General features: G+C 37.1%; 1 protein-coding gene across 1 annotated transcript; it reads left to right on the top strand.

The window, feature by feature from the left end:
* The first annotated feature begins 7,871 nt into the window (after positions 1-7,871).
* Positions 7,872-14,216, top strand: LOC136752627 (zinc-binding protein A33). The gene is made up of 6 exons (XM_066708111.1): positions 7,872-8,315; positions 10,017-10,112; positions 10,216-10,446; positions 10,783-10,805; positions 10,891-11,009; positions 12,808-14,216. The coding sequence occupies exons 1-6, from the start codon at positions 7,917-7,919 to the stop codon at positions 13,353-13,355; spliced, it is 1,416 nt and encodes a 471-aa protein (XP_066564208.1). The 5' UTR covers positions 7,872-7,916; the 3' UTR covers positions 13,356-14,216.
* The last annotated feature ends 566 nt before the right edge of the window (positions 14,217-14,782 follow it).

Genomic DNA, 14,782 nt, shown 5'->3' with positions numbered 1-14,782 from the left:
TGTTATTCACTTCACCTGTCAGTGGTCATAATGTTATGGCTGATCGGTGTATTTACAAGTGTATTACAATAAAGTATTAAGCAGTAAAGATTAAAGTATTTCATATGGCAATGTCACTCTGAGAGTTCACCGAATCAAACCAGTTCGTATGGTTTGGGAGTAGGACAAAAAAAGTTGTGTATGCAACCCATGTTATCTGAAATAGAGATACACAAAGGGGACTTTGGGAACATTGCTTTCATAACGTATTTCAATAACAGGAATGTATATCAAAGCTACCCATAGGCACCTGTGCACTGTCAAAATATAAGAAGCCAAATATAGGAAATTGGGGGACTAGGGTGGTTCAGCAAAACAATGATCCTAAACATACATCCAAGGCTGCACTGGAGCGATTTAAAGACAAGAAGCTGAGTGTCCTAGAATGGCCCAGTCAAACACCCAGACCTCAATCCAATAGGGAATGTACGGCAACACTTGGAAATTGCTGTTAAACAAGAGTATCCATCCACCTTAAGAGAACTTGAGCAATTTTGCCAAGAAGAATGTGCAAAAAGTACTGGAACCAGATGTGCAAAGTTGGGAGAAACTTACCCAAAAATACTTGCAGCTGTAATTGCTACCAAAGGTGGTTCATGCAAGTATTGAGTTATTGGGGTAAAACTTACACAACTAACATATTTTTTAATTTTATTTGTAATGTTTAATTAACTTTTGTTTCACAATAAAAAAATATGTTGCACCTTTGAGGTGTATGTGGTGTTAATCAAAGTGAGAGAATCCCAATTAAATCCATTCTCAGTGGTGAATACTTGTGCAAGTCTTATGCAAGTGAATACTTATGCAAATACTAATGCAATACAACATTTTTTATTTTTTTTTATTTTAATTAAAATAAATTAGATTAGTTATTTTGTCAAAAGAACTAAACTATTACAGATAATATAGTGTTGTGTGGAAGGAGTCAGTTTGTTGAAAGGGAAAGCCGAGAGCCTGGCTACTGAGCGTATCACAAGTTTAGTAAATGTAGGGCACAAAATGTAAAACAATGCATTTTTTTATTGTGTCTCTTTTAACTGTGTGTTTTTTAAATAAATAATTAAGCCTTTCCCCCCATAGGTGGAAGTACAGTGAGGGAAAAAAGTATTTGACCCCTGCTGATTTTGTACGTTTGCCCACTGACAAAGAAATGATCAGTCTATAATTTTAATGGTGGGTGTATTTTAACAGTGAGAGACAGAATAACAACAAAAAAATCCAGAAAAACGCATTTCAAAAAAGTTATAAATTGATTTGCATGTTAATGAGGGAAATAAGTATTTGACGCCTTCCACTTAGAACTTGGTGGCAAAACCCTTGTTGGCAATCATAGAGGTCAGATGTTTCTTGTAGTTGGCCACCAGGTTTGCACACATCTCAGGAGGGATTTTGTCCCACTCCTCTTTCCAGATCCTCTCCAAGTCATTAAGGTTTCAAGGCTAATGTTTGGCAACTGGAACCTTCAGCTCCCTCCACAGATTTTCTATGGGATTAAGGTCTGGAGACTGGCTAGGCCACTCCAGGACCTTAATGTGCTTCTTCTTGAGCCACTCCTTTGTTGCCTTGGCTGTGTGTTTTGGATCATTGTCATGCTGGAATACCCATCCACGACCCATTTTCAATGCCCTGGCTGAGGGAAGGAGGTTCTCACCCAAGATTTGACGGTACATGGCCCCGTCCATCGTCCCTTTGATGCTGTGCAGTTGTCTTGTCCCCTTAGCAGAAAAACACCCCCAAAGCATAATGTTTCCACCTCCATGTTTGACGGTGGGGATGGTGTTCTTGGGGTCATTCCTCCTCCTCCTCCAAACATGGCGAGTTGAGTTGATGCCAAAGAGCTCGATTTTGGTCTCATCTGACTACAACACTTTCACCCAGTTCTCCTCTGAATCATTCAGATGTTCATTGGCAAACTTCAGACAGGCCTGTACATGTGCTTTCTTGAGCAGAGGGACCTTGCAGGCACTGCAGGTTTTCAGTCCTTCACGGCGTAGTGTGTTACCAATTGTTTTCTTGGTGACTATGGTCCCAGCTGCCTTGAGATCATTAACAAGATCCTCCCATGTAGTGCTGGGCTGATTCCTCACCGTTCTCATGATCATTGAAACTCCATGAGGTGAGATCTTGCATGGAGCCCCAGACTGAGGGAGACTGACAGTTATTTTGTGTTTCTTCCATTTGCGAATAATCGCACCAACTGTTGTCACCTTCTCACCAAGCTGCTTGGCGATGGTCTTGTAGCCCATTCCAGCCTTGTGTAGGTCTACAATCTTGTCCCTGACATCCTTGGACAGCTCTTTGGTCTTGGCCATGGTGGAGAGTTTGGAATCTGATTGATTGATTGCTTCTGTGGACAGGTGTCTTTTATACAGGTAACAAGCTGAGATTAGGAGCACTCTCTTAAAGGGACACCTGGGAGCCAGAAATCTTGCTGATTGATAGGGGATCAAATACTTATTTCCCTCATTAACATGCAAATCAATTTATAACTTTTTTGAAATGCGTATTTCTGGATTTTTTTGTTGTGATTCCGTCTCTCACTGTTAAAATACAAATACAAATGTGTTGTCATTACGCACGCCATCTTAAAAACTTTTGTTTTATATTAAGTGCAAACATCACTATGGACATGATTTAGGGACCTTTTCTCATATACAACTGTATTATCTAGTTAATATGTAAAATTAAAAACAAATTTAACCAACACACTTTATATTCATTTCTGACGCATGACGAGCACTTTAGAAGGATGCGATTTACTAACTTTATTAAACTGTTAAGGTCGGAGACATGAACCAAATTAGGGAGAGTGTAGGCTAACCTCTTTCAAACACCTAAAACAGCCCCTGAATGCTCAAAAACAGCCTTTGTTGACGAATGCATGCATCAGAACAATCAATAACTCACTCTGCTGGGTCCTTCAGAAAATAGAGAACCTGCCTCTGAAAGGTTATAATGTGTGTCGCTCAGTGTGGAGTATTTTGGAATGGCCGCAGGTTCAAGTCCATCTTTGATCAGGAAAAGAAAGAGTGATGAAAGTGCTAATGGATGAGAGAGGATTTGAGCCGCGTATCCCACTGATTGGCTCACTACAGCACTGCTACAGCGTGATTGGTCACAAGTATCTAGCAAACCTGAAACATGTTAGTTCCACTTAGATGTATGTAATTCCTCTCTCCAATTATGATACCAGTAACAAATCGCCTGTGGGAAATGTAGTGGAGTAAAAAGTACATTATTTTGCTCATAAATGTAGTGGAGTAAAAGTAAAAGTAGCCACAAATATAAAATAGTTAAGTAAAGTACAAATACTCGAAAAACATACTTTAGTACAGGAATGAAGTATTTGTACTTTGTTACTTTACACCCCTGGTGCAGAGTAATTGTTTAAACTAGGGACCAGGGGGGCAGGGAGTTCTGACAATGGGAGATGTTCCACTAAGGAAAGAGAACCAAGGGAAAGGTTCAGGTATAACCAGTTATCTGCTGTCGGGTTAATTTATAACAGGCAAAATCAAAGAGGTGGTGGGGTAGCATTATATGTCAAAAATGACACTGAGGCAGACGAACTCAAATTAGATCCTAGTAACAAAATATAATCTTTGAGGGTTAAACTCTTGAACTAGTGGTAGGAGTGTGTTACAGAGCACCCAACTCAGATATTCAGCAAGATGTTGCATTGTACAGTATAATCCGGACTGCATGTAGCAAGGATGTGGGTGTTATAATGGGGGATTTCAATTTCCCAAACATAGACTGAGAAAGCCCAGTTTGGACTACAGAAATAGAAATAGAAATGGTTGAGATAGTAAATAACTGCTTTCTAACTCAATTTGTCAGGAAACCAACCAGAGAGAGCGCACACATTGACTTTTCAAATTACCAAGATAGAGTCAGAGGGACACTAGTTAGAAAACCAATGGCAAACTGTGATCACAATATGGATAGCTTTGAGGCATTCTTTCAAAAAAGAAGCGCATACAAAAGGGATAGGTATGAAACAAAATACAAAGAATATGTTGAGCTGCAAAGAGATGTTAAGAAAGGGATCAGGAAACCAAAGAGGGAAATAGAAAAACATAGCTCTTGGAGCTAAAACTAATCCAAATAGTTTTTTCAATACTATAACAGCAAAAAAAAAAAAAAAAAAAAAGATTTTTACAAAAGAAAGAACAGATAACATGCCACAGGTTAACAATCAGTGCAGTCAAACCCTAAGAGAGATCAGGATAAATGAGGAGGAGGTACTAAAGGGACTAGCAGAATTAAAAACAAACAAATCACCTGGGCCAGCAAGCAGCAGAGTCGCCGTAAATCCTGAATGACCCAGGCAAGAGAGAAGGCAGCAGAAGACGGCAGAGAAGCAGTGTTTGTGATAAAAGTTAATTCGGTGGATTACCAATCATTGGAGAGAAATTGGACAGGACCCGAGGATCCAGTGCAGAGCAAAACGGCGGAGCGAATTAATGGTGAGAGGCTCCGAGGAGGCTGGTACTGGGAACCAGGGTTATATTTGTACTTAAATGAACAGAGCGTGGATACGGTTGTGAAGGACACTTTATTGAAATAAGGACGAGTGTTCCCCATCTGCTTTTAGTATTTCTGTCTGGACCACATCAAACCAGAGGAGATATCCCAGATCAGCAGGGACACACACACTCGTGGACACAATTGGAAATTGGGCATTGAAGGCGGAAAACAGGAAACATTTCTTCAGACAGAGAGTTGTCACAATCTGGAACAAACTACCCAGTGATGTGGTTGAAGCTGAAAATGTGGGAACATTGTAACAGTCACAAGCCAACCCGAGTTGCACTGGATTACAACACCCATTACTGCTTTTGATCCATGATTACAAGACCTCCTCTTTGCAGACACAATCCGTTGCTGTGATGTACAACCCAGATCACCAGACAGTATTCAACAACATGCAGCATGTTACAGAAAATACAAGTTATTAAGGTTAGTGTTGCTTTTCCTTTAAGATTTTTTTTTTTATTATTGTAATCACAATTACATGGAGTTTTAATGGAGTCAAAAATTATTACCTGTATTCCTAGACTGGAACCCCCATAATGGCCTTTTGAGTCTACGGAAGGTATCGTTGTTAAAAGAATGTAGACAGCTAAGCTCTACCCATTGTCCCTTATGTTATTCAAAATATTGAAACATCTTCTGATGTTTGTTTAATACTTGGTTTGTTAAAACACTAACGCAGATCAATTCTTGTGGAATTGCATAATTGTCAATACATTCAGATTAAGTTTAATATCTATATGTTTTAAAAAAGGCATATGTAAATATACATTCCAAATTTCTAGCTGCAATGAAACCCCACTGGAAGTCAATAAAGAAAATACAAAACGACAGTTTGAGGCACAAGGAGAAAGGAAAAAGTGAGTGGTTTACTATATGTAGTTGCAATGAGGAAAAAATTGATAATGAAGTTGTGATTTGAATTTTGAAAAGACTGAGAATACCGTTTTATTTTTTGTCTAATTTTAATTAAAACAGTTTAGTTAAAATATGAGGTAAAAGTAAACAAAATAGATTGAAGATCTTTCAAGTTTTGCTGAAATGTATTGGACTATTCCTAATATTACTCATTGTAAGAGACAAATCATATTAATTTACCTGATCAACTGTTTAAATGCTTTAAGTATTTTTAAACTTTTCCATTAAAATAATAAAAAAGAGAGAAATACACCTGCATGCTCTAAAGACTCAACATACCAAATGGCTCATTCATCAAGACAGGACTGAACACCCTACTGATTGAAGTTACTATGAGCTCAGAGGAGTCTGGATAAGAGGTTGACCCCATTGGTCCTGGCGAGAAGATAGGCCTACCTGTTAAGGTCATAAGGCCAAAGCGATGGGAGTCTAACTCATTCAAAGAGTCCAAGAATATCACACAAAGCTAAAGCTAAAGACATACTTGGTGAGTGCGCAGAACTTCCTCCTGAATCTAACTGGATCATAGCTTATGTCTGAAATGTGGTTTGTGTGATACTTCATTAATCAATATGCTATCCGACACTTCTCAAATATATTATTAAAAAAATGGTTCAGCTTATTAACTTGACAATCTGACAATAGATTTTAAACTTTTATGCTGTAATTAATGTTTATTCATTGTGAAAAATAAAATGTACTTCTCTATCACAGTCTTATTTTTTCTGCAGTGTGAATTTAATGAATTCAGTGAAGACAAAAAAGTACTGTGTAGTTATGTTTGTGTGACAGACTTATCACTTGAATCCCACTTCTACCACTTCACGTCCCCGAAAAAAGTATACCCAAGATAAAAGGATTAGTTTACAGTTCCAGTCTAAACATTGTGAACACTAGGGGCCTAATTTCCCACTGTGGACAAATTGCTCACCATATATGTACTATGGCATCTGTAATTTGCTCCAAATGGAAAATATAGGCCTAGATGTTTGCCGGTAACTACAGGTTGCTAGACACATGTTTATTTAAAGTATACATTTGTGAACCTGAAATGTTTCACTATTCAGTAAACTGTGTGTGAAACACATTTACAGTAAAAACCTGTTGTAAAAATATACATTGTGAACTTCAAGGTAAGCACATATTCCTCTTAAATGTTGTAAGCTGACCCCTCAACCCCTTTCCCAAATTACCTCTCGTCTAAAACGTTTCTGTGAGATGTTTCATTGTACAGACACGATGACACAAAGTCAATCACACATACAAACCCAGATGTAAAATTGAACCCAATTTTACAATTTTAAAAATGGTAAAAGTAGTCCATGTGGCAAAAACATATCTACAAATAATAAAGAAGGTTTTGCAGCATGTAATTCCCCAAATTATCATGTTAAATATATGAAAATGCACTAAAAGTAATACAACAAAACTTAATATAACTACTTTATATTGATTTATTAAGTAAGAATTGCATGCTTAAACAGATGCCGAAAGTTCTCTGTTTTATAAAATAAAACATCAGCTAATTATACTAAAATAAGCCAAATAAATAAATCAAAGGAAATGAAGCACATAATTACAACCATTACAAAAGTTCCCTATAGTTCCCCATTACAAAAACTGAAGCAGTAATGAAAAGATGCACTTATTCAGTCACTTAATTTATACACATTTGATAGATAATTTAAATAATGATCTGGCAAAGTTTTGTCAGCAGTTAAACCATAATAAGAACAAGCAAAAAAGAAAAGAAAAGGGAAGAAAAATCACTAGTAAGGACAAGCAAAAGACAATAAATGACTCAAGGCTTCTTGCTCTTTCACTGTTGTAGAACAAGTTTGTGCAATTTAGAAGATTTACCGAAACATTGTAAAACAATGTAGTAAATTGACACTGATGTAACCACATGATGTTCATGGAATAAGTATTGACCCTTCTTATCATTTAGGAATCAAAAAAGTAAGATTTATTGTACATGTCTTTTCTACATTTAGGATACATTCCCAAGGCTGAAAAAAAAAAATGCAAAAAAATGGGGATGTTCTTGTTATCTATTGGGAATTTGACATCTAGCAATGGACGAATGAAATGGTCATACAAATGAACTGTTACAGTGCAGTATTCCTGGGATCCTTCAAGTAACAGCAGGATCCGTGAATAAATAACTTACTAGTAATCTTCAAAGGCTGGATTGTGATACTGTTGAAAATTCAAATACTCTCGGATTAAAAAAAATTTTTTGTAGGTGTGTCATTCTCTCAGCAAATCTAATGCATCAGTGAATACTAGGTGCACAGACCAGTTTTTGGAGGAACTGCAGAAAAACTAAATTACGCCTACAACTGGCTGACCTTCAGTGAAAGGAATGTATCCTTAGTGAAATTACATTTAAGGAAGTAGAGAACCTGTATCCCTGTTCAGAAATGGCAGCAAAATCTGCTTCGGGAGAGGAACTGTCCTGTCCTGTGTGTAGCGATATTTATAAAGACCCTCTCATCCTGCCTTGTAGACATCGCTTCTGTAAAAACTGTCTTCAGGAGTATTGGAAAAGAATCGGTTCTCCTGGATGCCCAATTTGCAATGGGACTTCAAACAGCAAGTCTCCCCTCAACCTGCCTTTAAAGGATCTCTCCGAGTCCTTCCTGAAGGAGAAAAATACGAGACCCCCAAACGCACCTGAAGCGATCTGCAGTCTGCACAGCGAGAAACTGAAGCTGTTCTGTCTGGATGATGAAGAGCCTGTCTGCGTTGTTTGCCAAACTTCCAAAAAGCATGAAAACCACAAATTGCGCCCTGCTCAGGAGGCAGCTCAAGATAAAAAGGTTTGGAACCATTATTTATGTCATATCCAAAGCTAAGCTATTAACCATGTTTAATCTAAATAGGGTATGACGCTAAATATTTTGGAAGTTGTAAAATGTATTATATTTTGAATTGCTGTTTTATGTAAATTGAATTTGTAAAGTTTGATGCCTTTCTTACTGTATTTTTGCACTTTGTTTTGCACTTATGTTGTATTTTAGTTAACTACAATCTGTTAAAATGTATATAATGACAGTACTATTAATGGTATTATTTTTGTTATTTTATTAATTGTTCATTTTCGATCTGTGCTTCAGTTTGGATAGATCATCTTTATTTTTTACTAAGCTTGACTGTGAAGCTTCTGTGTTACTCAGTTGACCTGTGTAGATGTACAAACAATGATCAGTGACTTTTATCTTTAAAACCATTATCCAGTGCATTTTACACATTTCTGACTTGATTTGTTTTACTCTACACAGATTTGCACTTTCACTAAGAGGCTGTGCATTTTACATTTAATATAGGAAATATGTACACTACCGGTGAAAAGTTTTAGAACACCCCCATTTTTCCAGTTTGTATTGAAATTTAAGCAGTTCAAGTCCAGTGAATAACATGAAATGGTACAAAGGTAAGCGGTAAACTGACAGATTAAAAAATAAATAAAGTTTAGGTTACCAAAAACTGTACATTTCAGAGTTATATACATAAAGGGTAAACATGCAGTCTGTTCGGGGATGGGGGGCGGGCGGTGGTCTCATTCAGACGGTCACAGATCAGTTTGCAAATAGGCTTGTTTTGTTCAGAACACCCTAATGATTAATCCAGTATATTTTATTTGATGTTCTATCAAACACAGAGAAGTTCATATCCAATTATGTAAAATCATTGTGTTTTAGTACACTGTAAACAGAGTTTTCCATTTTAACATTTTGAGCCTTAACATTTTAAGGGTACCAGAGGGGTTTGTCAGCTTAAGGGGTTAAATTTTGTTCAACAAAACGATTTCATGATGTATTTTTTTATCTCCAATTGTTTATTTGTTCTACGCTTTAATTTCAGAGTACACTGAAACATTAAACTGCGTAAATTTCAATAAAAACTGGAACAATGGAGGTGTTATAAACTTTTGACCAGTAGTGTACATTAGTTAATTTCAGTCCTGTGTGTTTTATACTTTTGTCTTTCTTGATACTCCAGTCTGTCACGTCACATATGTCTCACTTACACCCACATTCTGGATAGCATAGGTATGTAGACTATCTGGTTTATTTGGTTTCACTCCTTCCAATGATCATGTCATGTTTTGCACCAGCCTGTCCCCAGTTTATATAGATATGCAGAATTGAAAATAAATAATGGGATTAAGAGGTTCGATAAAAAGGTTAACTTCACAGATTAATTATATCTTGGAAAAATATCCCTGACCACCATAGCTTTGCACTGTACAAAGTATACAATGGTGGAGTTTACATGGGCAATTGGGTGTGTTTTTCAATTGTTTTCATAATTTTGATGTCATTTACTTGAGTATTTGGGATTGAACATGTCCTTCTCTGTGGCTGTTTTTTTTGCTACAAACCTGATTCTGCCGAGTTTTCGGGACAAATGTGTACGTGCATCATCACTTCACAAGTTACAAACACTGCATGTAAAATCACCCAATTTCCCTTTACATTAATTATTTTAAAAGTATTATTTCCGTTTGATTGTTTCAGAAAGAGATCAAGTCAGCACTGGACTCCTTCATTAAAAGGTTGAATATCTTTAATATAATTAAGGAAGACTGGAACATAACCCAAGAGCACCTGAAGGTAATGGGTTTAAAATCCTAATTTAATCAGATAAAAGTATTTATTAATATCAGATATTATATATAACATACTTTTATTGTTAAATATTTGTATTCAACTGTAGACTCAGGCCCAAGAAACTGAGAGGCACATAAAGGAGGAGTTTGAGAAACTGCACCAGTTTCTACAAAAAGAAGAGGCTGCCAGGCTAGCTGCCCTCAGGGAGGAAAAGAAGCAAAAGAGCCAAATGATGAAGGACAAGATTGAGAACATTACAAGAGAGATATCATTTCTTTCAGATAAAATCAGAACTCTGGAACAGGAGATGGGGTATGAAGATTCACCGTTCCTACATGTAAGGAGCAGTTATTATTTGGCTAAAAAATTCTTATAAGCACTGAATGCCTGTTTTCGGTTCCCATTCTCACTCTGATAGACAGTACTGCAGATGCCTGTAGATGTAATCCTGAACTGCTTTTCTGTCATTTGATAGTTTCAAAAAACATGTTAGTTAATCGTTTGTGTTGGAGTTTTGGGAGTGTTATGAGAGAATTTCCATAGGATTTAAAAAAGAAAATATAAATAAGTAAGGACAGTCTAATGCTTTGAATGCAAATTTATATTATTGTTTCCTATTCTCAAATTAATAATTGTATGAAAATAATAACTAATTGGTCATTTTGTTTTTTAGAATTACAAGAAAACAAAGCAAAGGTAGGTAAACTGCAGCCTGTCTTCTCATTTTCTACTGTATTGAATCCAAACCCACAGAAGCACTGACTTCTGAATATTATTGCAGCGCCCAGTACACACTGAAAGATCCCGAGTGGGTTTCTGGAGCGCTGATAGATGTTGCCAAGCACCTGGGCTCTCTGAAGTACAGAGTGTGGGAGAAGATGCTCGGGATTGTTCAATACTGTGAGTACTGGGGAACAATGGGGTAGGACTGTCAACATTTTATTGTCAATCAGAAAGTAACAAGTCAGAGTGACTACATGCATGTGTAAGAGTTATGGAGGGAAGTGAATGATTCTTCCATTCCACTAATCAGATGGGTTATTTTTCCTGCAGCTAAGCTAATACACCATGTGTTTTTGCCAAAATGTTGCCTGATTTGGCCATCCCGGCAAATCTCCACCATCATGACGACAAGCAGCTTGGTAGGGATGAGTGCCTGGTACAGATGAATATGTAGTGTGAGCAGGTCTGCAATGCTATCGCATGCCCTCCTATCCAACCTTTTTCTCATCAGGGTCATCACAATAATATCAAACATGTTATCAAACTATAATCTGCAATGATTGAATAAGAAAAAGATACTCAGGAAGAATAAACATGACAGGAGTATTTGATTTTCAGACATATTTATCAAAATACTTCAAATGCAAATAGTTATTGTGAGGCAGGTTATTTAAAATTCTCAAATACAGCAGAAATAATATTTTCAAATACAAATGGCAATTAGTATCTATAATTGACCAAGGTCTGCACAAAATATTGATACCTAAAATGCGATTTTCATACTGTGAGATGGATATAGGCTATAACTGTTACTCACCTCCTGCTCTCAGAGCATACAGGCTATATTGACCTCAACTCCTCAGCCATGTCTTCACCCACATTCTCTTTTCTCTCTGCTTTTTTTGATTGTCCGCACACAGACACAAACAGCAAGGGCAGCAAGCTCATTAGTGTCAAGGTCCATGTTTGTTTACTTCTTCTCTGGATGGATCACGTGTGTTTCTGCTAGATTTGGGGTGTTTTGAGGCTGTCGGAGATCCCCATGACAAAGGATTTCAGATACAGTTGTTAAGTCTGTGACCCCCTGTTCTTAAGTGATCATCTAGTGTGCACCCCATCACAACACAAAATACATAAATTTGGTGAAAGCCGGTCATTAAGTGTGAGCTGCCCACCAATTATAGGTGTAGTGTGAGTTCTAGCTTTAGGGTTTAGAGTCATGGACACTAAGTGAATGGCTTTCACATACAATCTTGTTTTAAAATTCAGCATTATTAATTCATACAGATTCACAAAACATGGCAGAAAAATCACAAACAAACTGCACCTACCAAAAAATTAAACACCCTCTAGAATGTAATCTTAAAACTGAAAACTGTCAGCCATATACCTGATTTAAGGGAAAGCTTTGAATGACCAGTCAATTGAAAATTACAATCCCTGTATTTGATAATAATAGTCTTCATGAGTCTACCATGACCAGAGGAATTGATCCCCAATCCTGACACAAATTAGTTTTGGATCCCAACTTGTTACTCAACATTTGGGTTAAGCCATGTCAGAAGTAAGCAATAATAGGAAATTCAAAAACTAGCAAATTGAGTGACTTGTGACCAAGCAGCCTAGCTTGTGTGCAGGTGTAATGATCATGCAGGATCTTGCAGCTTTTTGCGGTTAAGCAATTTGATTCAGTTAAAATGGAAACTTACAATCTTTTGAAACATAAAAAGGGATGCACTAAAGAAACGGCAATAATCCAGGCTCCTCATCAGATAAGGTACAGTGCCTACAAAATGTAAGTACACTGAAATGCTTGAAACATTTACCCTTAGGAATGTCAGAGTAAACATTGATGTACTGTTGCATATATTGTTGTATTTATATTTGTTTTCTAAATCAATAATGTTACTTTAAACTTCCTTCCCTTGTCTAAGCAAGAGCTGATTTCTAATTATTTATCTCTTTTGTCTTTAAGTTCCTGTGACTCTGGATCCCAACACAGCACATCCCAGACTCTCTCTTTCAAAAGATGTAAACAGTGTGAGAGATAGTGATGAGAGGCACCAGCTTCCTGACAACCCAGAGAGGTTTACCCCCAGTGTGTATCTGCTGGGTTCCGAGGGATTCAAATCAGGAAAACACTTCTGGGAAGTGGAGGTGGGGAACAAAACATGCTGGATGTTGGGTGTGGCCAAATCATCCATCAACAGAAAAGGATCCATCAATATAAGCCCAGGAGAAGGATTCTGGGTTATACGTTTGTGGGATGGCGAATACAAAGCATTGACATCACCACAACATACACTGCTCACTCTGAAGAGTAAACCACAGAAGATCAGGGTGCAGCTGAACTATGACAGCGGAGAAGTGTCATTCTCTGATTCTGTTACCAAGCTGCCTATGTACACATTTAAAAATACTTTTACTGAGAGGGTAGTCCCATTTTTCTGCCCTTGTTTCTTTGTGACCAACCCTGATCCTTTGAGAATCTGCCCTGCAAGAGTGTCTATAATAGTAGAATAGTGTTGTTAACTTCAATATGTTATATCTACCCCCTTGAAATAATGGAATACAATTGCTTACATCTTGGTTTCCTCTTTGCTTTCCTACCACTATGTACATGTTTTCAGTATTGGCCATCAGTCAGGAAATGTAGTCCAGAATAAGAACACTAATACAAATAAATGATTGTAGAATACAAAACAAAAAGGAAACTGACATGTAAGTAATGACATTTTGGTTACATACCAGGGCTTTCTTGAAAAAAAAAAACTGTCTAAGGGTAGTCAAATGACATTACTTCCACTGCAGGATTTTGGCACATCCAGCCTGGTAATTCTATGATTAATAAATGTAATTAATTAAGAACTTGATTGCACCAGAGACTTGTGGTGCAAGTGGATTGGGAGGGCTGGTTTTAGGCTGATCAGCTGAAATGATTGTAGGACATTTTATTCTGTACTGGGTTTAAAGGGTTTAACAATCAAGTGGTCTTTATCACAAAGGGACTATTTGATCATTTTTATTTTCCTGGGTTAATGGCTATGCAGTGGAGCTCTTTAAAGGTGTAAAGAACATTCCTGTTGGGGAAGCGCTGATCTTATAGGTACAATATTCTGTCATGTATATCACATATTTTAGTGTTGTAAAGACTTCAAATGAAGTCAAAGTTGGATTTCATTATTGTGATGGGATTTTAAAATGTAAATGCTATATCACTGATTTTCTGTCACTTACTGAAATTACTGAATTACATTTGTGGATGGATTTGCTACTAGATACAAAATACTAATATGGGTTGAATAGCCTGCTATAATGTATAATCTGTATCTTCTAATGTAATTCTGTAATAGCTTAAAATAAAGATGTGTGTATTTGTCTGTGTGATCATACATTAACACATTAATGGAGAATTTCCATACTAAATTAATTAAATAATTAAACAAAACATTTTCTTTTAAGTTTCCTGAAAGCAGACACACTCCTGGTTTCCTTCAATAAAGTAGCTTCAGCTTTAAAGGCATAGGTTATATAAACAGAACCTGTTGAATGTATACCTTCCTACTGGAGTATATAATAGCAGGAGCAGGTCGTGAAAAAAATGACACATTCTAGAATTATTGCATGATTGTCCTTGTCAAAAATACACAGAATGATAGTGGTTAGCACTGCTGCCTCCTAGCTTCTGGGAGCCGGGTTCAATTCAAGCCTTGGGTGTCCATCCGTGTGGAGTTTGCGTGCTCTCTCTGTGGTTGTGTGGGTTTTTGCCCTGTACTCTGGTGTCCTGCTTTATCTAAAAGGCAGGTTGATAGGCTACTCTACATTGCCCATCTGCACTACAGTAACAGTTACTGTACTAGACTGTACTAGTAGACAGCTGCTCCCTGAAATGGGTACCATTCTCCTGCTTCCCACAAATGATGAAAACGTCCCGGAAGAAACATGTAACC

Source organism: Amia ocellicauda, chromosome 7, assembly GCF_036373705.1.
Source record: "Amia ocellicauda isolate fAmiCal2 chromosome 7, fAmiCal2.hap1, whole genome shotgun sequence".
Classification (NCBI taxonomy): Eukaryota; Metazoa; Chordata; class Actinopteri; order Amiiformes; family Amiidae; genus Amia; species Amia ocellicauda.
Note: the sequence above shows the minus strand (reverse complement) of the source record. Positions and strands in the feature narration are given on the sequence as shown.